The sequence below is a fragment of the Aotus nancymaae genome, unplaced genomic scaffold (assembly GCF_030222135.1).
Source record: "Aotus nancymaae isolate 86718 unplaced genomic scaffold, 86718_ANA_hifiasm-v0.15.2.pri h1tg000067l, whole genome shotgun sequence".
Classification (NCBI taxonomy): domain Eukaryota; kingdom Metazoa; phylum Chordata; class Mammalia; order Primates; family Aotidae; genus Aotus; species Aotus nancymaae.
The window spans coordinates 40,449,266-40,474,410 of NW_026988482.1; the positions used below are offsets into that span (position 1 = coordinate 40,449,266).

At 44.3% G+C, this 25,145-nt stretch overlaps 1 protein-coding gene across 14 annotated transcripts in view; it reads right to left on the reverse strand.

Annotated features, from left to right (window-relative positions):
- Positions 1–21,265, reverse strand: part of MAGI1 (membrane associated guanylate kinase, WW and PDZ domain containing 1) — a 677,859-nt gene extending 656,594 nt beyond the window's left edge. For 8 of the 14 annotated variants that reach the window (XM_012469458.2, XM_012469472.2, XM_012469429.2 and 5 more), the window contains exon 1: positions 20,337–21,265. In XM_012469458.2, the coding sequence (XP_012324881.1) occupies positions 20,337–20,649 (313 nt within the window). In that variant the 5' untranslated portion in view covers positions 20,650–21,265. Of the gene's footprint in view, positions 1–19,907; positions 19,966–20,336 lie in introns of those variants that run through there. The other 6 variants (XM_064367315.1, XM_064367313.1, XM_012469455.2 and 3 more) reach the window with 4 other exon arrangements.
- Positions 21,266–25,145: the final 3,880 nt, after the last annotated feature.

Here is a 25,145-nt window from a genome sequence, read left to right on the forward strand (position 1 = left end):
ACACACGATGGAGTTAAGAAAGAAGTTAAGAAAGAAGAGTTAAGAAAGAAGGAGATTCTTACACATGCTGCAGCGTGGATGAACCTTGAGGACATTATGCTAAGTGAGATAAGCCAGTCACAAAAAGGGTAAATACTGTACAATTCCACTTACATGAGTTATCTAGAGTACTCAGATCCAAAGAGAAAGAAATGCAGAGGTCATCAGGGGCAGGAGGAAGGGAAAATGGGGAGTTGTTCATGGGTACACTAGGAGAAGATGAAAAAGTTCTGGTGATGGATGGCGGTAATAATTGTATAATAACCTGAATATACTTAATGCCACCTAATTATATAATTAAAATGGTTAATTTTATGTTTCGTATATTTTACTGCAATTTTTTAAAGTCTCATAGAACCCTACTATGTTCATGAAGTGCCAAGTTGCACTGCTGGGAAGCCCAAGGAGAAAGTGGGAGTTAGTGTGGGAAGACACAAGCACCTGTGTCTAGACACGCACAGGGCGCGGCTGCAGATAGAGAAACAGGCAAGCTCTTCACTGCAACGAGCTAGGCTCGCTGTAAAACCACCACCAAGGCACAGACGTCTCTCTCCCAATGGAGGGTGAAAGGAAGGGTGCCTGGCCTCAGCTTTCCTCAGATCAAATTCCAGGAGGTCACCTACTCTTAATTCACACGATGGTACATTGCAGCCTGAAGGGGATCCCGCCACCTGCCACCAGGCAAAAATGCAGCCTCCAGGTTAACACCAAGCTGGAGGAAACCCACTGCTGTCACTTAATCAGCTGGGAAAATCTCAGACAAGTAACAACTTCCAAGGCTCAGAGTTCTGACCTCTAAACTGGGGAGGGTGGAACACACACTTTGCAGCACGTGCTGAGGATGAAGGATGGTGCACGTGTGGCCCTCAGAGCAAAGCCTGAGCAGAGAGGCACCAAATCAAGCTCCGCTATTGTTGTCATCATCCGTATGGCTCTTCTCTCCGCGGTTTTCACTCATACATGAAGCCCAACAGCCAGGTGACAGGACAGAGTGGGCAGGTGAGAGATGGGAGCCATCCCAACTTTGAAAAGAAAGAAAAGACTCTTAGGCAAATACAAGGAAAGAGGAGGAAGTCATTAGAGTAGCCAAACAATGAGAATGCTGGGAACCAACACACTGAGAAAAAAGGCAAACATTTCTACTCTTCTTCGGGAATTAATATCTGTAAACTGCTATGCCTTGGACTAATTTATTTTTCCACCTCTGATCTTGGTCAGAGATGAGGTCCACGATTTTTGCTGGTTGTGCTTCACACACAACCATGAGACAAAGATAAGGAAGGACACTTTGGGGGTGTGTGTGTGTGTGTGTGTGTGTGTGTGTGTGTGTGTCTTTAAACACATGCCCATTTAATGTTTTCTTTTACAAGCCTGGCTGGAACAAAATACCTTTACCCACCACTACCCCCTCACCCCAACAAATTCACGAGCAGCCCCTGCATATTTTCACACATGTAACTTTCTGCCACCAGCAGCGGATATAAAAGCAGACTATTTTCTTCCAAAGACTGTCTGCCTGGTTAACAGCATTTAGCATGCTCTCTTCCCCCAAAGGTGACATCTCCTTCTCTGCCTTCCAACCAGGGTATTCAGTGCCAGGAGTTAAACCCTGGGATTCCAAAATTCTTAAATACTAGGCTAAATGGCCTCCAGCCAGGCACAAAGAGCTAGGCATTATGATCACTTTTTATAGATGCAGAAACTGAGGCACAGAGAGGTTAAGCAAGTGATCAAGGTCACACAGCCAGTAAGGGATGGTGATAGAATTAAAAATAGAGCAGTAACCACTGTAACCTCTAAGCTATCTTGCTTCACATGGATCATAATCACTGCCCCTTGTGACTAGTTTCTAGGTGGACCTGCTACATCGCCACTGATGGGCTGGTGGCCCTCTTTGTAGCCTTCTGCATTCTGAGTGCTCAGGGTCTTCATCAGCCACCAGAGCTCCAATTCTCACCCCACTCAGCACAGTATGGGTTGGTCTCATTACTTACCTCCCATTCTCCTCTTTCAAGTCATTGCTTGTCGAGCTCTGCAAGAATAAGAACTGGTAGTCTAATCACCTCTCGCTCTTCTCTTTGGGAAGCCATAGTGTGTCTCCATTGTTCCCAGCACTGTTCAAGGCTTCTGGTTAATTCTCACATCTTCCCTGAGCCATATCCAATCTTAAGGCACTACCCACACCAAGAGGGATGCCATCTTGATGGGTTCATTCATTCACTCATTCATTCCACAAATGTTTATGCTGCTCAGCTGCCATAAGTAGAGTAGAATATATGGAGTGATTACATGCCAGTGGGACAGATAAGAAGCAGGCTAACTTCAGATGGTGATGAGCGCTAAGAAGAAAATAAAGTGAGCTCAGGAGATGGTGAGTGAACCTATGCGGAGTTCTATGAGAACTAGAAGGCAGGGTTTCCCAATCTTGCTGCTACTGGCATTTGGGCCAGATAAATCTTTGTTGGCAAGGGGCTGTCCTGTGCATTGTAGGATGTTTAGCAGTACCCCAACCCCTACCCTCTACATACCAGTGGCACTTCCCAGATGTAACAACCAAAACTGTCTTCAGACATTGCCAAATGTTCCCTGAGAAGGCAACATTACCCCAGTTGAAAACCACTGGTCTTGAATACTATTTAACAGCACAGGCTCTGGAATTAGAACCAGATTAGAATTGCAGTTTACTAGCTATTAACTTGAAGCAAATTACTTCACGTCTCTAAGACTTGGCTCCTTCATCACTAAAATGGGTAAAATTATATCTACTTAAAAAGTTGTTGCAAAAAAAAAATTAAGATAGTGTCTGTGGAGCTAAGGTAACAAAAGGTCAATAAATGGGAGCTGTATTTTTTAAGTCGTCAGGTCAGGTTAAAACTCATATCCAAGGAGTCTACTCTTGCCTCACGGATACTCAATTGCAATTAAATTTCCCATGGCACCTGTCCAATTTGACCTCTCTCTAAATCCACCATCCCCTTGGAGGCAGGTGTCAGAAGTGGGGATCAGTTGGCTACTTGACCTGGCATCTATTCCGTGGCTTCTCTCTTCCCAACAGCACCTTCCTCTTCCTTAGGGAACCATGCTTTGCTCCCTGTGCAACAGTCACAAGGCCAGATAAGGACTGACCCCACCCCTTACTGCAAGTGGGCATCAGTTTGCATAAATGATTAGGGATTGCAGAAATAAGGCATTCAGCACACAGTAGTGACATACCTCTGGGCCTCTCTCGCCTTGGCTGTGAGTAACAAGGCATATCATTCCTCTCTGCCACTGTTATCCACCTGCAAATAAGAAGAGCCATCTTGGCTGGGCACAGTGGCTCATGCCTATAATCCCAGCACTTTGGGAGGCCGAGGCAGGCAGATCACTCAAGCTCAGTTTGAGACCAGCCTATCCAACATGGTGAAACTCCGTCTCTACTAAAAATACAAAAATTATCTGGGTGGTGCACGCCTGTAATCCCAGCTACTTGGGAGGCTGAGGCAGGAGAATCGCTTGCACCTAGAGGTTGCAGTGAGCCAAGATCACGTCACTGCACTCTGGCCTGGGTGACAGAGTGAGGCTTCATCTCAAAAAGAAGAGCCATCTTGAGGCTCCAGACAGGACAGTGAAAGCAGCTCTGAGAAAATCAAGGCTATCCATTACAGATACGTAGGTTGCATCTTCACTGGTAGTGAGCACAGACTATTTGCAGCTCTGAAGAAAATTACAGAGAAACTGGACCCATACCCTGATTGAACCATACCTGAAGCTCCATCCGTCTGAAATTCTAAGTTATATGCATCAGTTCATTCCTATTGCTATCTAAGCCATTTGAGTTGCATTTTTTAAATTCATTATAACCAAAAGCATCAAGTGATACAACAGTTTAACTATACAACCTCAGGGTAACACAGAGTCTCCCACCCTGCATAAAACACTCAAGATAAAATCACTTTTCAGCCATCCATTATATTCATCCATTACAGGTGGTGGCAACAGAGCAGTCAACAAGAGAAACATCACCCCTAGCCTACTTCACTGGGGACAATCAGCATACTACCATATGCTGAGCTTCCTTAAGAAAACTGTCATTGGTAAATGTGCTGATTAAAAAGAAAAAGGCCAAAGGACAATAAAACATTATCTACCCCAAGCTTTCAAATTTAAGAAGCATCAACCCAAAGCATCACCCCAACCTTGTCTTACAGCAGCTGGATATGACACCAAAGATCTGTGACTGTCCTATTTGTGGTGGCACTGTCTTCTGTGCCATTCAATATTGAAGACACTAGCATAAGCAGATAGATTTAAATTAAAGTTGTGTGTCAATAAAATTTAAAATTCAGTTCTCAGCCACATTTCAGGTACACAACTGCCACATGTGGCTAGGGAATAAAATATTGCACAGTGTAGATAAAGAATATTCCATCATCACAGAAAGTTCTATTGGCCGATGCTGTCTTTCCACCAGAGTTTCCTTTCTGCCTTAAAAGAGCAAGCGTGTTATAGAGGAAAAGGTCCCTTTAATTACAAGACTGATGCTAAGACCCTGAAGCAAGAAAATGACCTTCTACAAACATATATACACACACCTAGCATTTGCCCCCTAGAAGAACTTGCAGCTCAAATAACTCAATTTATCTTTCAATTCTTGATCGTCTCCCACAATCAGTGTGCATTCAAGTGTACAGCAGGGTCTGTTACCATCATTTATTAGGTAACTGGGATGGAAAAGGCCAGTATTTTAGAGCCTGGAGCATCACACACTGGACTTGACATGACACATTCAGCCAGAACACCTTTAAACACTGGATTCACAGAGCCCACACCTCCAGGATTCTGATCCTGCAGGTCTGGGTTGGGGTCTAATAATCCTCATATTTAATGCACACCCTGCCTGATTGTATGTAAGTGGCTGTTCTGTGGACTACTCTTTGGAATTGGGGTACCAGGACTGTGCTGAGCAGGGAGACATGAGTCAGAATCACTAATAAAGCCACTCCCCAGTGACCATAACTTGAAAACTCTCCCAGGTAATTCTGATATACTTTCTGTTCACCCAAATCCACTGTGTGGGCTACTGTCTTCAAAGCTGATGATTTTCTTCAAGAAGCTGTGCCTGCAATCTGTTAGCAGCCATCAGGTGAATGTAAGTGCTTGATAACAGGTGCACAAAACCGCAAATTTCCCCCGCAGCCTTTTCCCGAATGTCTCTTTCCCCTCTGGAATTCAGGCAACAGGGTGACTCACCATGTTTTATTAAAACCCATGGATAAACTCTTTCCACCAAAAAAAGCCTCCAATCATTACAACCAGCTATCTTATTCCCATTAATGGCTTCTTCTCACAATTATCTTTCTTTGGGATAATTTATTTCACAGAGAATATTTTGAGCTTACATTTTTAGCTAAAATGTCACAGAAACAAATTCACATTGCTTAAGAAAGCCAGGGCCTTTCTTCCGTATGGCAGTATTTTCCCACAAAGTTAAAGAGACATAAATAGGCAACAGCTACATGAGTTTTTCCTTTGCTGGGCATGCTATTTTGCTGACCTTTTCCTTACAAATAATGATATGTATATGATATATCAATATTGAGATAATATTTTGTGTCTTCAAAAGTTTTCTACATTTAATTTTAAAAGAAAAATAAATTTATGGGATTAATAAATGTGGTTTGTAGATTCAAATAGGCAGAAGCCAGGGCATTTCCTTGGATGTAGGTATCTGAAAACAGTCTAATTACTGGAATGAACAATTACTGGGGGGTTCTTTCTATCTTTGCTTAAACCCAAGATTCAAAGTCCCAAATTAAATAGCTTTTGGCCATGTGTCAGCAATTTGAACATGGAATCTCATTGTCTCTGTTACCTGTTACCATTATAATGCTATGTAATAAATAATCATGAAACTTTAGTGGCATATAGCAATATGCGTTTATCACATATGCACCTATGTGATAAACATTCACTTAGCCTCAGCTAGAGAGCTCTGCTAATGTTAACTGAAATAAAACAGGTTTCACACACACTGTGGAGGTACTTAACTGTGCATTTGCACTGTGACATGGCTAGACAATTTAACAAAGACCAAAGCACAGAAATTTAACCTGGGATCACCCAGCCTGAAACACCATGGAATATAAGCTTTTTGTGCTACATTATCCTTGAGCATTTTATAGTAGCAGACAGAAGTCAAACTTCATGCCAAACTGGGGGGTGGGGGCTTCTGAGTGCTCCAAAAGCAGTTACCATAATGAAGGAAGTGGATCAGGGCATACAGTAGTCTAAACTTAAAAACTCTCCTTGGTTGCATCTCACATCAGAAGTTCTGGATTACATAAAGAATATCCTATCTAAAATTTGAATTCTTCGACAGCCTATTGGAATGTTCCATTCCGATATGGGAATGGAGGGGGAAAGGAGACTAGAGAAGGAGAGAAAAGATACACAATACAAGCCCAAACCAAGTAAGACTTTAACCCCGCGTTAAACTTTTGCTGATAACTTTATAGATTTAATTCAAGAGAGGTCCTTTCTTGGCTCCCTGATAGAAAAAAAAAAATGCATTGACTAAACTTCTCATCTGAATTACCTGAATCCCTTTCCTCATCCTAGTGCAGCAAACCTGGTGCCCAACATGAATTACGCAATGCAGAACAATCCATTATGCAGGCAGGAAAGCAAGAAGGGCTGCACTGGTTTGCAAAAAAGTAAAATAAAATTCTACCATGTAATGCTGGCACCGAAAAACAGATGCCTACCGGTCTTACAGGTTAATCGTGTTCTGACGGTGTCCACTCCTGGGGTAAAGGTTAGGGTCCAAGTTATCTATAGAAAGTCCAAACAAGTTGTATTATTAGAAACTTTCCTGCCAAATTTAAAACCTCCCTAAATGGTATATATAAACTTCATTCATTTTTGTTGGTAAGGCTACACATTTCACAATAAAATCACTTCAGGGCAGAGAATAGATTCTATTCCTGTACTAAAAAACTCAAATTCATGTGAACATCAATTTCAAGATGTGATTTTGCACCCAGTTCTAAGACACGGCAGACCAGAGCCCTGGGACAAAATATTCCAAGACTTATGATCAGCTATCAAAATATACTCTATCCTCAGCTCTTCACCAGCTGGGCCTCAAACAAACCTACATGGACTATATTGCCAAAGTAGACCACTTCCAGAACATACTATTCATTTCAACATGTATTTCTTGACCCTTTTTGTGAGTTGGTCAGTATCCTGGGCCCTGAGAATGCAGGTAAGAGTAATACAATTACTGCTTTTGAAAAGATAAGGTATGAGAGAAACCAAGTGAGACAAATATACAACAAACAAGGCATTGCAAGCTTGCCATCTGAGAACCAAATATGGCTCCCAGATGTGTTCTGTTTGCTTCACTCTTTTTAAAAAAAAGAAACTTTGAACAAGCACTTTAAAACTGGCAAATTATTAAATTATTTTAAAAAAAAAATTAAAAAAAAAAAAAAACAGGCTTCTGGGTTCTCTCGAAAACCTGAAAAATCTAGACTAGAAACAGTGGGCTAAAGTCCCTACATGGCAGCAACAGGCCAAAGCAGAACGGGAGCTTTTCCCATTGAACAGGATGAGCCCTTCCAGGTAATAACCCTAGTCCCCACCACTCCCTAACGTCCTTTAAAGTACTACTCAGTATCTGACTTGTGATGACCACTATAAATCAACAATTCCAGTAGAAGGTATTATCTTTACAAGTGAGATAAGTGAAAAACTACAGGATTCTCAATATACAGGCAGCAGGGATGTAAGTTAATATATTCTCTGGGGGCTAAGACGATAATGGATACCAAAAGTCTTAAAAAGAAATAATTCATGTGAGCCAACAGCTTTATTTCTAGAGTGATATCCGAAGAAAATATCTGAAGATGTTCACTAAAATGTATGTATGAGGATAGTCATCAATATGTTACATAAAATAGGGAACTGAAAATACTCTAAATGTTCATCCTCAAAGTATGGCTTATCATATTAGAAAGCAACCAAAAATAAAATTTGTAGTCACTGAAATAGTCAACTTAATCTATATATAGTATTTTTTGTAAGTCCATGATTGGCAAGGCTTGGTGGCCCACGCCTGTAATCCCAGCACTTTGGGAGGCCAAGGTGGGTGGATTGCTTGAGCCCAGGATTTTGAGACCAGCCTGAGCAAGAGAGTGAAACCCTGTCTCTACCCCCCAAAAAATACAAAAATTAATTATCTGGGCACAGTGGCACGTACCTGTGGTCCCAGAGAGTAGGTAGGCTAGGATGGAAAGAATGTGTGAGCCCAGGAGACAGAGGTGAGCCAAGATCATGCCACTACACTCCAGCCTAAGCAACAGAGAAGTAAGGCTCTGTCTCAAAAAAAAAAAGTCCATGATATGCTGCTGTTAGGCACAAAGAAAACTCCCAGCCAAACAGCATATACTGTACAGTCTTATTTTCATAAGAAAAAGCCCCTCCCAATCTTCAGAAGTATACGTTTGTGTTTGTGTGTGTATGCGTGTGTGTGTGTCTGTGTGTGTGTGGATAAAAATAGTGTTAACTAATGTATTTCTCTGGGGTGGGATTACAGGCAATGTGGACATATTTTTCTGCCCTATTAAGATATTTCTGTATGTATACATTGTTTAAATGAGACAAAAAAATTCACCAGGAAAACACATAAGCTGTGGAATCACAGACCAATTTTACATAGTGATTGACAGTCATACAAGGTCACAATACTATTTAAGTTTTTAAAAGAGTAGAAACCAAAATCTAGATGCCTACGCTTTTTATAAAATAAAATTTTTTAAAAAACACATGCTCCACATCAGAGAAAGTTATTTTTTAACAACTTGATCTTGAGTTTTGAATTCTTAACCAACTCACACAGACTTAAACAGGCTGATAGCTGGAGGAGGAAATGAACATGCTCTCCCTATCAGATGTAAATTCTAACGCTTGGCCAAGAATCCAGGTGGTAAGATACTGACTATTTAAACCAGGCCAAGGTGGTACATTCCACGACCATATCACATAAGCAAGAGGCGCAAGCAGATGCACACATCTGGCAAGAATAAAGGCCCTCTAAGACCTTCAACATAATTTATTCAATATTTTTCTCTATAGTTCAAAATGCTACAACAACTGGCAGACAACCATCTTAAATCATCACGGAAAAGTCAGACATATGGCTAAGTATATTTAATATGCCTTAAAAATAAGACACGGATTTTCTAGCCAACAAGATCTTAGACAATTTTTTTTATTTTGCCTACTCATTACCCTCAAAAAGAATTCAGTTCAACAGATATTCCTGAGTACCTACGGAGGGCAGAGATTACAAAGATCTATAAAACAAGAATGTTGCCTTCAAGAAACACATAATCCAGTAATTACAAGGCACCATTGTGACTCTTTGAAATAATGAACTGCATGGAGGATAGAGAGAGGGCACACGGGAGGAAAGAATGGACAGTGTTGGTGAGGCTGATCAAAGAGAACAGAAGATGGTGGCAATTAAGCAGAATTGCTTTAAAATACGTAGCAGCACACTGATTTTTGGCAGGAAACACTTTGGGAACCCATTTTTTATTTCTATGACTATCTTCTGTGGAGTCACCAGGCATGTTGTACTGACTCTCTGGCAGCAAAAGGGCCAGCCTAAGACCGGTGTCTCCATGTTGACCCCCACAGTATAAGGACATGGGGGCTCTAAGCTATAGGGTAGACACATTTCTTTTTTTTTCCCTTTCTTTTTAAAGATAGGGTCTTGCCCTGTTACCCAGGGTGGAGTGCAGTGGTGCCATCATGGCTCACTGCAGCCTCGAGCTCCTAGGCTCAAGCAATCCTCCCACCTCAGCCTCCCTCCCTTAAATAGCTGGGACTATAAGCATAAACCATCCTGTCAAGACATTGCTAGCATGGAAACCTAGAGTAAGATTACTGGAATCAGGTAGATCTGAGCTTGAATCTCACCTGGGTCAGCAGTCAGGTTACCAGGAGAACCTGACCTCCCAAGCTAATTTTCTCACAGCTGAATTGAGAATAAGCTCATCTATACAGGCAAACCCGTAACCTAGGTTTAAGTGATGTTTCAGAGGATCAATAAATAATAGTTATAATTACTAGTGTATCCCTCCTAATTCAGATTCCCAGTATTAAACATGGAGTCATGCCTTCAGAGGGGCTTTCTCAACCTCAGCCTTACTGACATTTTGGGCTGGATAATTATCCGTTGTGCGGCTGTAGTGCGCATTGTGGGGTGTTCAGCAGCATCCCTGGCCTCTACTCTCTAGATGCCAGAAGCAACTCTCTCTTTAATTGTGACAACCAAAAATGTCTCCAGATGTTGCCAAATGTCCCCTGGGGAACAAACTTGCCCCAGCTGAGAACCACTGATTCAGAGGCACTAACTGACGTACTTCCATTTCTCAGCTGAAAATATCACAGCTGGCCAGGTATGGTGGCTCATGCCTGTAATCCCAGCACTTTGGGAGGCCGAGACAGGCAGATCCTTTGAGCCCAGGAGCTCAAGACCAGCCTGAGCAATGTAGTGAAACCCCATCTCTACAAACAAACAAAAAATAGCCAGGTGTGGTGGTGCACAACAAAAAATAGCTAGGTATAGTGGTACACACCTGTAGTCCCAGCCACTCGGGAAGCTGAGGTAGGAGGATTGCTTGAGCCCAGGAGGTGGGTGTTGCAGTGAGCTGAGATCACAAAAAGAAAAAAATCACAGCTGCTAGTAGGGTAGGTATTTTAATGAGCACCACTTAAGAGTCAAGCAGGATACTACAAGTTTTACATACATTATCTTATTTAGTCCTTACAACCACCTTATGACAGGTAACATTCTCATTTGCAACTGGGAGAACTGATGTTCTGGGAGGCTAACCTATCCCTGGTCTCTCAGCTGGGAAGTGGGAGAGCCTGGATTTGAACCCAGGCGGTCTGACTCCAAACTCTTATGACCACTAATCCCCACTGCATCCCCAGCCATTCCTCATATGGAAGCCCAGACGTGGTAGCAGGAAGAGAGGACCACAGAATCCCATTCTCAATAATCATCGTTGATGGTAAAAGCCAGCCTGGAACACCCAGGAACTGGCCCTCCCTCCACAATACCACAACCTGCAACCTGCGGACAATCATTAGAAGCAATTCGTCACCGGGGACAATGTGGGAGAAGCTCAGGCAGCTTAGAACTCCGTGAGGTCCAGAGGTTTCCTTCCTACTTGTCTGAACTAATCCAGTCTCAGCCTTTTAACAAGACAGCATCTGAATCAAGCAGAAAAAAAGAGTGTTTTTTTTCTAGACTTGAAAAGCTCTCCAGAGAACTGTGCACTGCAATCTCCATCTCTCAAGAGATTCTTTTTTCTCTCCTAAGGGCTTTCAAATGGGGAACATTCAAACAATTACAGAAGCCAACATTTATTGAGCACTCACTATGTGCCAAAGCCTGAGTCATGTGGTTTATTGTCTACTTTTCCATCAACCCTACAAAGTAGGTATCATTATTATCCCCATTTTCAGAGGGGAAAACCTAGGTCAAAGAAGTTCAGTATCTTGTCCCAGAACACCCAGCTAGTAAAGTGTAAAGTCTGCCTTTTCACCCAAGCCAGACTGTGTGACACATAAGTAAATTGCTATCTGTGGATCATTTTATGAGCGGTACTACGGTCCTGTTGACACTATAGATAGCAGTAATTTTGAAACATGGCTTATAATCAGGGCATGATTGCCTTTTAATTGCACCATCATGCCACTGTCCATAAAGAGAGCCTCGAGTCCTGTCTCATAACAGATTAAAAGATTAGCCTTATTGTAAGAAACATAACTGTGGCCCATTAATGGCACACACAAATGCCTCCATCTGCAGTAATGGTGGGGTTGATACCTTAGCTATGAGAATGTAATTCTCTTATGTAACAGAAAAAGTTTACACACAGTCAGAAGAACCTCTCACAGTCTGTTTGGGGGTAAGAGAGTCTGCAAAGTTCCCTGACACACCCAGCAAGGGGCTGCCTTAAACACACAATGATGACCTGCTCTTTAAAGCACCTCCATTGGCCTACTTCACTCACGGGTCTCACTTCTTCCTTGTCCTACTGGTGTTTTCTGGGAGCACCTCCCAGATAAGCCCTGTGCATTCAAATCCTGATCTAGAGTCTGCTTCTAGGGATTCATGTTGGTGGAGGGCACACACAACTGAAAGTGGTCTAGGGTCAATGAGTTAGCTAAGAAAGGGATGCTGTGCACAAATCTACCCCTAACTTGACAAGATCTTCATGGTGACTCCAGCAGCCTCAACTCTCCTGTTTGCATCAACCACCTGGTAACCCTTCTTACCATCATTTCCCAAATCAAAGTAACCTCTGAAAATCAGGACACTCAATTAATCTTAAAGTCAAGGACCTCTTCCATGCAAGGAACCCTAAAATTGGAAATGTGACCTTCTCTCTGACTCCAAGGAGACTCCAACGGACTCTTTCCTCCTCTTCTTCAGAAGAGACCAAGGACACACATGTTCTTACTTATAAACCCATAATATTAAAACCAACTGAAGCAGGCCAGCAATGTTCATTGTCTTTAAGAGTATTCCTGGATCAATCAGCTAAGCTCTATTTAGCCCCAGCCATTGACTGTAAATGTTAAAACTCTTACCAACTTTAATGTGATCCATCATGAATCACCTAAATTTTCAGACACTTCTATATATCTGAATTTTCAGAGGTAACTGACCTCAGGAGAGATTTATTCTAGGTTTAAATTTGACCATAAACATTTAACAAATATTCAAGCAAGTACTATGCACCACACACTATTTTTGCTACTGGGGATACTGTGGGAGAACAAGACAACATTCCTGCCCTCTCAGAGCTTACATTCGAGAGAAAAAGGTAAAATAAGAAATTTCCTTATGGTGAAGTGATCTAATACTAGGAAGTAAAATAAAGCTGAGAAGGGGAACAGGGAATGACATGTAGCAGTGCAGTTACAGTTTTCAATAATGTGCTCACAAGGGGCCTCACTGGGAAGGTGACATTTGAGAAAGACTTGAAGCTCAAGAGGTAACAAGCCTATAAGATGATTAGGTGGGGACTAGCAGGCCAGGACAGAGAGAGAGAAGTAATATTCATAGGGCAGGTCATGGGCAGCCTTGGAAGTCACTATAAGGACTTCAGCTTTCACTTAGACACAGAGACTACAGAAATGATGATAAATAATGGATTATTCCATTATATAATTACCGAGCCATAAAAAGAGAAGATTACTATTTAATCATAAAAGTCACTGTTCAGATTACATTTTCTAATTTTGCTACATGCCTTCAGAAAAGCTGACATCCAGAACACATTAGACCTTCCATAGGACACTTTACTAGAAAGCAGAGCCAATATGATAGTTCCATCCTTGACATCCGTGGAAACAACAAAATGAATTCATAAGAAATACTACATCGATGCCAACCTCTATAGGGGTGCAGTCTAGCAATGCGCCAGTGTGTACTAGGGATTTTTCAAGGTTATAAATCTCACATATGAGCTGCATAAAGACAGTCAGGCATGCAGTAACCTACTTTTTTAGAATGTGAATGTCAGCCCTTAATGAATTTGACAGCCTTGATTCTCAGTATATACAAAATCAGTATATCCTGTTACATGTATATACAAACTCAACAAAAGGGCCACTAACACCAGAAAGTGGTGTTTTGCATTAAATAACCATCGTTTACAAAGCAACATCCTTCATGTAAACCCTTGTGGTAAGGAGATGTCAGAATGTTTTCTCTTATAAACCACTTAATTCCCCTAGGTGGATATCATCAATTCTACCATCTAAAACCAGCTGGATAATGAATGCCAAGGAACACGGTGAGCCAACTGTATGCCATTGCCACAGAAGGTCAAGTCAATCTATTTTTAAATAACATAGCCAATGACAAGGGGTGGCCACTAGAAACAATGGGCAAGTTGGGCTGTCTGTCCTTGCTTCATTTTTTGTAAAAGCTGTGCAGTGTTCCACAGTGTAACCTAAAAATATCCCTCTGAGAGTGGTCTTTCAGCCCTAAGAACAAAAACAGATTGATTTTTGAAAGTTTACGTTAAAAAAAAAAGACATAAACATCAAGTACAATTTAAGAGTGAGAGGGCTAAAATTGGACAGTGTTCTGTAGCAAAGATCTCATTTGCTGTTGCCCAAAAAAATAATACACAGGGACAATGCTGCAAGAAAACAGAGTGAAGGCGTCGTTTTAGGGATGATGACACGGGTCCCACATCGAAAAAAAAAAAAAAAAAAAAAACCTCATCATCCTACCTGCTGAACATCTGAAATTTCACGTTTAGAGGCTCACTTGTTAAACTTGTTAGATTCAACAGGCAGAAATACTTGAATAGGATTCATTAATCCTTGTCAGTCATTTATAGCCCAGTATAAATTATTAGACACAGAAAGCCAGCTAATCGGAAGAGCTGGTTACAAGAAAGTGAAGACCTTCAGATCCTAAACAAGAAGTAAAAGACAAATCAAGAGAAAGGGAGGAAAGATGTTGTAGGTGGCCTAGTTGCACTTATCTCCTGAAACAATGGAAAATTCATTCACGCATTCAGCCAATTTTAGTGAACACCTATTATTTCCTGGGTCTTTTTTAGGCACTGAGAAATACAGGGGTGAACAAGAGAGGTAAGCTTCTTGTTTTCATGGAACTTCTATTCCCACGGGAGGGGAAACAGACAATAAAGAAACAGGGCCCTGGCACGGTGGCTCACACCTATAATCCTAGCACTTTGGGAGGCCAAGGCAGGCGGATTGCCTGAGCTTGGGAGACCAGCCTGGGCAACATGATGAAACCCTGCCTCTATTAAAAAAACAAAAAATTAGCTGGGCGTGGTGTACACGCCTATAATCCCAGCTATTCAGGAGGCTGAAGCACCAGAATCGCTTGAACCCGGGAGGCAAAAGTTGCAGTGAGCCGAGATCGTACCACTGCACTCCAGCCTGGGTGACACAGCGAGACTCTTGTCAAAAAAAAAAAAAAAGAAGATAATATGACATTGTGTCGAGGCTATGAAGGTACCAAACAGAGTGAGGGAATGGTATTTTACTCAGGGAGCTGTCTTTTTTTTTTGTGGCAGGGAGATGAAGGTCTCACTCTGTCACGCAGGCTGGACTACAGTGATACGATCTTGGCTCACTGCAACCTCTGCCTCCTGGTCTCAAGCGATTCTCTCACCTATGCCTCCTGAGCGGCTGGGACTAGGAAAGTTCGCCACCATGCCCAGCTAGTTTATGTATTTTTGGTAGAGACTTCACCATGTTGCCCAGGCTGGTCTTATACTCCTGAGCTCAAATGAAGCACTCACCTTGGCCTCCCAAGGTGCTAGGATTACAGGTGTGAGCCACCACAAGGGCACTACCTTATACTCGGTCAGTGGTGTGCTAGGGCCAGCTCACATTGTCTTGGGAAAAGCAAGTGTATGTGTCTCTTCCTAACTCCAGCTATGCTATAGATCAGGGTCTACACTACCAGAACTGGTTGTTAAGCACTTAGCAGCACACCAGAAGGACGTCACTGAAGAGAAAGAAGCAAGCCCAGAGATTCATGGGAAACCAAGCAACTCTGAAAGACAAGGCCCTGTTTTAAAATGTGAGTTACTGCCATAAATTCCAAGGAATCAAAACAAACAACACCAAAACGAAATGAAAAACCACACAATGAACTATAGTCAACCATATGTGGTGACAATTTCCCTCATTACAGTGAGGGGAAGGGTCTGGTGGTGGTTTGGTTTGGCTTTGAAATCGTAATTCTTTTATTATCTCCATACTGACACGCGCACACACACAAAAGCAGAGGGATAGTTACAGTTCCTGGGTAATTTGAAAAAAACCATAAAATTCACCTGTAATATACCACTTTGGGAAACTACAATCATATCATTGTAAACCTTTGGAGTCTGGGTGATTCATGGAAACAGAGGATTTCACGAGCGCAAATAAGCTGAAGAGGCACACCCACTTATTTTTGGCATAGAGAAATTTAGGCTCTAAGAATGTGACTGGACTGACGGCAAGCTTATTCTAGAACCCAGTTCACTGGCCTCATCTGATGTCATCTTCTCAATTTGGGTCTATACCCTAGTACAGTGGTTCTTAAAACTGAGTGAGCAGCAGTATCCCTTGAGGGCTTATTAAAACAAACCATGGATGCTACCCCACACCACCCCATCCCCTGCAAAGCTTCTGAATTGGTAGAACTAAGGTGAGACCCAGGAATCTGCATTTCTAACAAGTTCCCAGGTGATACTAATGCCAGTGATCTGAGAACCTCACTTGGAGACCCCACTGTCCCAGGAATTAGGAGTACTGGCTTTGGAATCAGACACAGCTGAGTTCTAGCTCTACTTCTACCACTGTGGTATGACCCTTGGAAAAGTTATCCAAATTCTCTGAACCTCAGCTTTTAATATCTGAGTCCAACTGTAAGGACTAAAAAAGAGAATACCCATAAAGCATCAGCTTCGCCTAGCGCCTGGTAATTCTAAGGCAAAACCTTAATAATACTAGCAGCATCCTATATCCTATATCAAAGTTTCCTTAATTACATTTTTCCCATGCATATACTAGAATGGCTAAAATTCAAAAGACAAACAAAATCAAAGATTGGCAAAGATGTAGAGCAACTAAAACATTAATAATAGCAGCTTTGATTGTCATAGTCAAAAATGGCAAACACTCCAAACGTCCATCAACAAGCAAAAGGATAAACTGGTACAAGTATACAATGCAGTATTACTAAACAATAAAAAAAGAGCCAAATGAAGTATACGTGCACCAATATGAAATCTCCAAAATTTCATATTGGAGATAGAAAAGCCAAACACATAAGAGTACATACTGCATTAGTTCATTTTTATGAAGTTTAAGACAAAAGTATTCTAGGGTAAACCTATGGTGCAGGGGGAAGAGGAATTAACTGGACAGGAGCATGAAAAAAATTTCTGGGGTGATAAAAATATTCTCTATCTTGAGTGATTAATATGAGTGCATACATTTCTTAAAACTCATCAAATTATATACCTAAGATCTATGTACTTTACTATAGGTAAATGATACCTGAATACACATACATAATTATGTATAATTTTGTAAAGTCATTTTATGACAAAGGACTGTCTTCTCCATTTAAAATGAACCAACTCCAACCTGGCAGATCCACTGATTCCTGCACAATCCAGTCCTGCCACAGACAGCTTTGGTCCATGTATCTTTCCAGAGAACTGCCATGAAGTAGAAACAGCAGAATTTTCTCCCACTATACAGTCAGTAACCAGAGTGACCCATGTCCCTGGGAGTGACTAAGTTGGGATGCAAACAACACAAAAGTAACATTTTTCTTTACATATACCACGTATGAGTCTACCTGATACGATTTTAAAATGTAATGAAGACACATTAAGAGCAATTCTGTCATACAGTTTAAATCATATTCTCAACATGGAAGAGGGAACAGAAAACTGGTGAAACAGTTGCTAGGGCCCATCTTTACTGGTAATGAAGATGTCAGAAGATCCAACTGTACCGGTGTAATTATTACATGAAATAGTCACTTTGAGGGCCAGGCGCAGTAGCTCACGCCTGTAATCCCAGCACTTTGGGAGGCCGAGGTGGATGGATCACCTGAGGTCAGGAATTCAAGATCAGCTTGCTCAACATGGTGAAACCCTATCTCTACTAAACATACAAAATTAGCTGGGCGTGGTGGCGACCCCTGTAATCCCAGCTACTTGGGAGGCTGAGGCAGGAGAATCGCTTGAACCCAGGATGGGGGAGGTTGCAGTGAGCTGAGATCATGCCATTGCCCTCCAGCCTGGGTGACAGAGCAAAACTCTGTCTCAAAAAAAAAAGAAATTGTCACTTTCAGATAGTAATGAATTCCAGGCCATTCAGGTTTCCCAATCAGTATCATATTTCTATCCCATTACAAGTAGATTCACATACATACATATATACATACACACACACATTTCGCTCCTGCTGTGAACAATCTGTACACACTGGGTGACAAGAGCTACAAACTTGGAGACACTACAGTTTCCTTGCAACTCAGAGCTGTCTGATTCCAAACCCACTTGATTATCTCACCAAGCCTTCCTAAACTCCATGATGAGACAGCCCTGGGACAATGCCTCCCAGCTTTTTGCCAACTGGTGGCCATGCAGCATCTTGCACTCTACAAACACTGCAAACCAGCCCCTATTCAGGACTCATTAGACACTGCTAGACAACCGACTAGTTGGGCAGGTACCCTTCCCTGTCCTTCCTCTACCCTTTCTCCAAAATGGTCCTGAAGTGACACCTGCAGCTGCTCCCATCAAATGCCTTCACACAGTATTTTCTCTATAGCTCTATCAAGTCATAATTATCCAGGTTCCTGACACTAAAAACTAGTTTCAGAAATAAATAGCTGCTCAAAATCAATTCAAACATAAATAGCTAATCTTTATGGAGCACTCACTATGTACAGGCACTGTTGGGCACACTTTCCACGTGTTAGCTTATGTAATACCCACAAGAAAGTCAGTGTTAAGAAGACACATTGTTAGGTCAGGCAACGTTTTGAACCTCACGCAAAGCCTGGAGAGATACGCCAGGAATGAGGCACAATCTCTCCCTCTAATGAGCTCACTACCTTGTATGGAAATGAGGACCTAACTCATAGTTCAGAGTAAGTAAAAAACCACGAGGTAGACATTAAAGGGACCCAAAGGAGGAGGAATTTGTTCATCCTAGCAGGATGCTGGAGGGCTTCTTGGAGGAGGTATCCAGGTGGAGAATGAAGTCATAAATGCAAGGAGCTTTCCATAGCCAATTGTCAGCTTCCTCAGCTCCCAAAGCTGCTAAAAGGCCAGTCTAGTACCCCTGCCCCCTCCTCAATTTCATCTGGAACATGCCTGTTTCCAAGAGAGGAACAGCTTGCCTTTGCCCAGCCCTTCCTTTGACACATGCCTCCAGCTACTGCCTGTTCTTATGGAAACAAATGGGAACTTTTCATCCCATTCAACTTCACCACTTCCTTTGGTGCTTTCCCTGGGGAGAACCTGCTTCATGGCACTTGGTTGCACAAGGGACCCCTTTAAGGACCTCGGTTGTTCTCCACCGGGTTGATATGAGGACAGCCACTCGTCTGTACCAAGGTGAGAGGTAAGGGACCTACCATCACCAGCAACCACCAAATGCATCTTTTAAAAGGCCACCCCTCCTCTACAGATTTCTGAGAGAGGAATTTGCTTCCATTCCCTCCTCAAGAATCAGCCTCTCCAGTCCTGTAGGGTCATCCCCCGACTCCTTCCTTCTCCGTACTTAAGGCTCTGCAACAAGGGTTCAACCCCTAGCTTTTGGCAACTGTGTGACCTTACGCAAGTCACTTAACCAATGTCAATCCCAGTTTCCTTATCTCTAAATGGGGTATATAAGAACCACTCGTTCTTAGAACTGTTGTGAATCCGAGTGAGATAGTAAAAGTAAAGTATTTTACACAGAGCCGGGCATGTAGTAAACTAACAATGAATAGTAGCTTCATTATCACATCGATAATGACGATGGTGGCGGCGGTGGCAGGGTAAACTCGGACCCGATTCGAGCTCAAAGCAAACACCCCCTCCCCCCTCCCATGCCTAAGGCTGGGCCACACGGTGGAGACACATGCGTCATCCCGCTGAGGGGTGAATGCAGGCTCTTCTGGCGGCGGGCTCAGGAATCACCAGGCAGTCGTGTCCTAGCTCACCTGGAGGGGTCGCGGGGTGCAGCAGATTTTCTGATGGGGGAGGTCCAATAAACTGCAGACCCTCTCTTTCTGTATACCAACTCACCAAGTATGGAAACTGACTCGCGGCCAAAGAACGCCAACTGCATCCCTCCCGGAGCCAGGACAGCGTCCACCGTGCCTCTGACTCAGTTCCCCAACTCTCCCTCGGGTGCAGGCGAGACTGCGTTGCACTTGGTGGCGAAGATAACAGGTTGGCCAGCCAGGCCTGGGAAACGTCCGCCCCCCCCTCACCCCGACCCCCCCTCCCCCACCCCTACCTTGCGCAAACCCAGCCCCCTCTTCCAAACGCAGGTGGGCAAACAACCCACAACCTCGCAACAACTTTGTGTATTTCACCGCCACCACAGGGCGCACGGCCTCAACTTCTCTTCGCTGCGCTCTGAGGAGAAAAGCGGGAAATCGAGGATGAGGGGCAGCCCACAGACCGCCGTCCTTTCCTACGGGCGCCCCCCAAAGGCGCGCCCCGCCTTACCTTGTCTGACGGCTTTGAAGGTGACGGCCTCCTTGCAGCTGTCGATGACCCCCAGCACGTCATAGCGGGGCAAGCCGGACACCCGGACCCCCTGCACCTCCAGAAGCAGCTCCCCTTCGCCCAGCCTCGGGCCCTCGCCGCCGCCGGGAAGCCCCGCCGCCTCGGCCGCTGCCACCGCTCCGACGTAGGGAAACTCCCCGTGCTCCGCGCCTCCCAGCACCGTCACCCCCAGCTCGCCCTGGGGTCCCCGCTTCACGGTGCATTCGTGAACCCTGCTAGTCCAGTGGTTCTTCTTCTGGATCACTTTGGACATGATGAGTTACACCCCTCCTCCAAAAAAAGAAAATAAAACGACAGACAGGTGCCCCCCACAGCACGAGCCCCGAAGCCTCCGCTGGTTCATGGGAGAAACATCTCTCCCCAAATCACAAAACAGGAGAGAAAAACTTGGCAGCCTCGCTCCCCTGCACACGCTCGCGCACTCAAGCCATCATAAAACAAACTTTCTGGGCTTCCCCGCGAGCCCCGCACCGGCGCCCGCGAGCTTTGTTTGCATTCCGGTGCCTCCGGGTCCACGTTCCGGCGCCCGCCCGTGCTCTCCCGGACCAGAGTCCACTCTGCGCCGCTCGGGTTATTTTTTTTTTTCTTCCTTCCTTTCTCTCTTGCCTTTTACAAATGCGGTGCCTCCTCTTTGCCTCCCGCCCGGCTCTTCTCTCCTCGCCGGCGGGCTGTTCCTGAGGGTGGAGGAAGCCCTTCCAGCCAGTTGCCCGGAGCCGTGGAGACGCGGTGGCGGGGCCGGGGGTAGCGGGTCGGGAGGTAAGTGCCCGCGGCCCCTTTAAGCAGATACAAAGGCTCGGCTTGTTTTGTTACAGTTCATTCTATTCCGCGCCGCGGAGCGCAGCGGCCGGCGACAGGAGACGCGCGCGCATGCGCCCCGCGGCCGCCAGCCGGCCGGCCCACCCCTCCCCTCCTCCTCCGAGGGAGAGATTCCAACGTGCTTCCCGATGGGTCCTAAAACCTACCGGCCAGGAGCAGCCAATTCCCCCTCACTTTTCCTGAACCCCTCTCCTCCCTCCTCCTTTTCTTTCAGTGCCCTGGACTCCGCGGATTCCTTTGGGCCAGGGGGGCCGCGCACGTGTTTTCCTCCAACTGTTAGCAACTTTTGAAACCGAGCAATCTGGCTTTGGCATTTGAAAACCATTTCAAACAGGTGGGGGTTGGGGAGACTGCCACACTCACCCAGGCGCTCACACTCACGCACAGGCGCACGCACTCGCGCCGGCCCTAAGCCTCCTAACCGCCCTCGGCCAGTGGCTGGCCAGGCTGTCGGTCACCCAGCCCAGCGGGTCCGCCGTCCCCCGCCGCAGGTCCCACTGAAACCCCTGAGACCCGCCCCAGGGCGCGAGCCGCCTCTCTGGCTGCCCTGCGCTCACGGGTTCGCGTCCTGGCACGGAGTCTGCCAAGGTCTGTGCGACCCTGGGAAGGGGGACAGTGGGATTCCCCGGTCCCCGAACTGAGATCCCTGTGCTGGTCACACGCACCCTCGCACACACCCGCATCCTTAAACTTTGGGACCAACTTTTTAGGACACGAGAAACTACAAGAGAGAGAGAGAGAGACCCCATGGGGCTAGTGTGGATTAAGGTCTTCAACCAAAAAAGAGATCCCTCTAGTTTTTTAACTGTCCTTCAGCAGAGACTGCTGGAGCCAGGCAACGGCCCCGGCCTCAAGTTCCTGGCAGTGCATCCTCCGCCAGGAGATAAGGATCCCCGCCGGGCGTGCATGTGCCCCAGCGTCCTGGCCCGCGGGGGCGTGGGCGCGGCGGCCACCTCTCGGAATTCGGAGCCCGAGGGTAGAGTAGGGGTAAAGTGACTTCTGTCCCAGGGAGGTGGCGGACAGAAAGAATCCCGCCCCCCAGGAAGGCTGCCCTTCCCAAATATTCAAATGGCCTGAGCAGTAGTCTCCCCAGCAGTTTCTTTTCCTCTTTAATGATGTATAACTTTTGTTCATCTCTGGTCACAGGACAGATTCCAAGAAATGAGGGTGGTACGTTGAAGCGATGGAGAAAGGATGGAATGCCACAGCGGTCGAGGCTGAGAGGTAGGTTCAGGGGTCTACCTTTGTGTGACCTTGAGCAAGCTCGGTGACCTCTGTGCCTCCGTTTCTCACTGATCAAATGAGTAGAACAAGACCTCACGGGGTGATTGGAAGTATCACATGGGAAAACACTTATAAAGTAGTATCTAAAGGCCGGGCACAGTGGCTCATGCCTGTAATCCCAGCACTTTGGGAGGCTGAGACAGGTGAATCACAAGGTCAGGAGTTCGATACCAGCCTGGCTAATATGGTCAAACCCTGTCTCTACTAAAAAAAAAATACAAAAAAAATTAGCCGGGTGCTGTGGCGGGTGCCTATAGTCCCAGCTACTCGGTAGGCTGAGGCAGAAGAATCGCTTGAATCTGGGAGGCGGAGGTTGCAGTGAGCCAAGATTGTGTCACTGCACTCCAGCCTGGGTGACACAGTGAGACTCCATCTCAAAATAAAATAAAATAAAATAAAATAAAATAAAATAAAATAAAGTGGTATATGGTAACTCATTATATTATTAATAGTAGTATTACTATTTGGGATGATAATTAGGAAATCATTTAGGGATTCAAGTTAGATAGTATGATAATTTATCACCTCCTTTCTAGAACTTAAAAAATATGGGCATGTATGTGTGTGTGTGTGTGTGTGTGTGCTTTTTTTTTGTTTTTGTTTTTATTTTTTTGTTTTGTTTAGAAACGTGGTCTTGCTCTGTCCCCAAGCTGGAGTGCAGTAGTTTGACCATATCTGATTGTAACCTCAAACTTCTGGGCCCAAGCAATCCTACCAAGTCAGCCTCCTGAGTATTTGGGACTATAGGCACTCACCACCACACCCAGCTAGTTTATTTTTTAACTTTTTGTATACGTGGGGGGTCTCCCTATGTTACCCAGACTGGTCTCAAACTCCGGGGCTCAAGCCAACGTCCCGCCTCAGCTTCCCAAAGTGCTGGGGTTACAGATATGAGCCATCATACTCAGTTTAGGCACACGTTTAAATGTGCTTTTAAAGCGATATTTGTGGGGTGCTATTCTAAGCTAATAAAAATAAGGAGGGATGTTGACGCTTCTCTCTTGGGATTTCCAGAACTGAAAATCCCATTGCATTGTTGTGTTTCTGAAAGAAGGAGGTGACCAATTTTCCATAGCTTTGCTTGATGAGAGCAACTTCATCTCCAGCTTCTTTTTTTCAGATGCAATCTGGGTCAATATGAACAGCACTTCAAAGCATAAATTTTCAAACCCAAACACAGATCCAGCCAATCAGAATCTCAACAAAGGGTTCAGTCATTTGGATTTTTAAAGTTCCCCTTAGGTTTAGTATCTTGACTGCAAAGCATTGTTTGGGTCCCAGACCCTTTTGTCCAATAAACCTGGGCTCCACATCTCTGTGTAAAATAAAAATTCAAGGAGGGCAGGACACTTTGACAGTTTGATTTACCGATTTATTATTATTATTATTATTATTACTGAAATGGAATCCTACTCTGTCACCCAGGCTGGAGTGCAGTGGCACAATCTTGGCTCACTGCAACCTCCGCCTCCCAGGTCCCAGTTCAAGCAATTCTCCTGCCTCAGCCTCCAGAGTAGCTAGGATTACAGGCATGTGCCACCATGCCCAGCTAATTATTGTATTTTTAGTAGAGACAGAGTTTTACCATGTTGGCCAGGCTAGTCTCGAACTCCAGACCTTGAGATCCACCTGCCTCAGCCTCCCCAAAGTGCTGGGATTACAGGCATGAGGCACCATGCCCAGCCACTAATGTATTATTCCCAGTCCCTAGAATGGTGCCTGGTACTAGTAAATGCTCAAATATTTATCAAATGACTCTTTCCACAAAAATGTACATTTTTTACGTTCCATGTTAGTGGGGAGTCTCAAATTCCCCTATAAATCATTAGTAAGCTTAGTAAGCTTAACCTTCTGTGTTTTCCCACTTTGCCACTTCATAGTCTAGTAAAGTGTAATTGTTTGCTAAGAATACCCATAACCAACCTTGAATTAGGAGTTCCCGACCTCCCCACTCAACTCTCACCTCCACCTGGGGGAGTCCAAGGGCTGGACAAGACCAGGCGTTTTGTGATTCCTCCCACTGCAACAATATCCCGGGACTTGCCAGGATTCCAGGTGTCCCCACAGCAGCTGACAAAGGAAAGAACTTGGATTTCAACCTTTAAAGTAGCCAAGGTTTGTAAATCAACAGGAAAAAATAAAAAATAAAAAATAAAGTAGCCAAGGCTGCCAATTTCCAGGATGCTCCCTCTGCTTCTTCCTGGCTGGTATTTCACCTGGTCTGCTTCCTATGTCCCACCCTGGAGAACTTCAAGGCAGAGATCATCTCTCTCCTATCCAAACTTTGAAATCTAAATACGGAAAACCATGCCTTATGTGAAGTGTGCACCATACACAGTTGTTGAGTGAATATATGAATGAATGAATGGGGACACAAAATTGTGTAATATGTGCCCTTTGATCCAAAACCAATTTAGATATGGTGGCCAAAACAGGAGTATTTATATTAGGTTGGTTAGGTTTTGCCATTGCTTTCAATGGCAAAAACAGCAGTTACCCTTGCACCAACCTAATAGATTGTTCTTGAAAGAGCTTACAGTTATGTCATTGTGAAGTAGATTTTTCCTGAATAGATCTAAGATCCTGGTGTTCTGACTTATTTCACTTAAACTATGAATTTGGCAATACATGCTGATGGGAGAAATAATG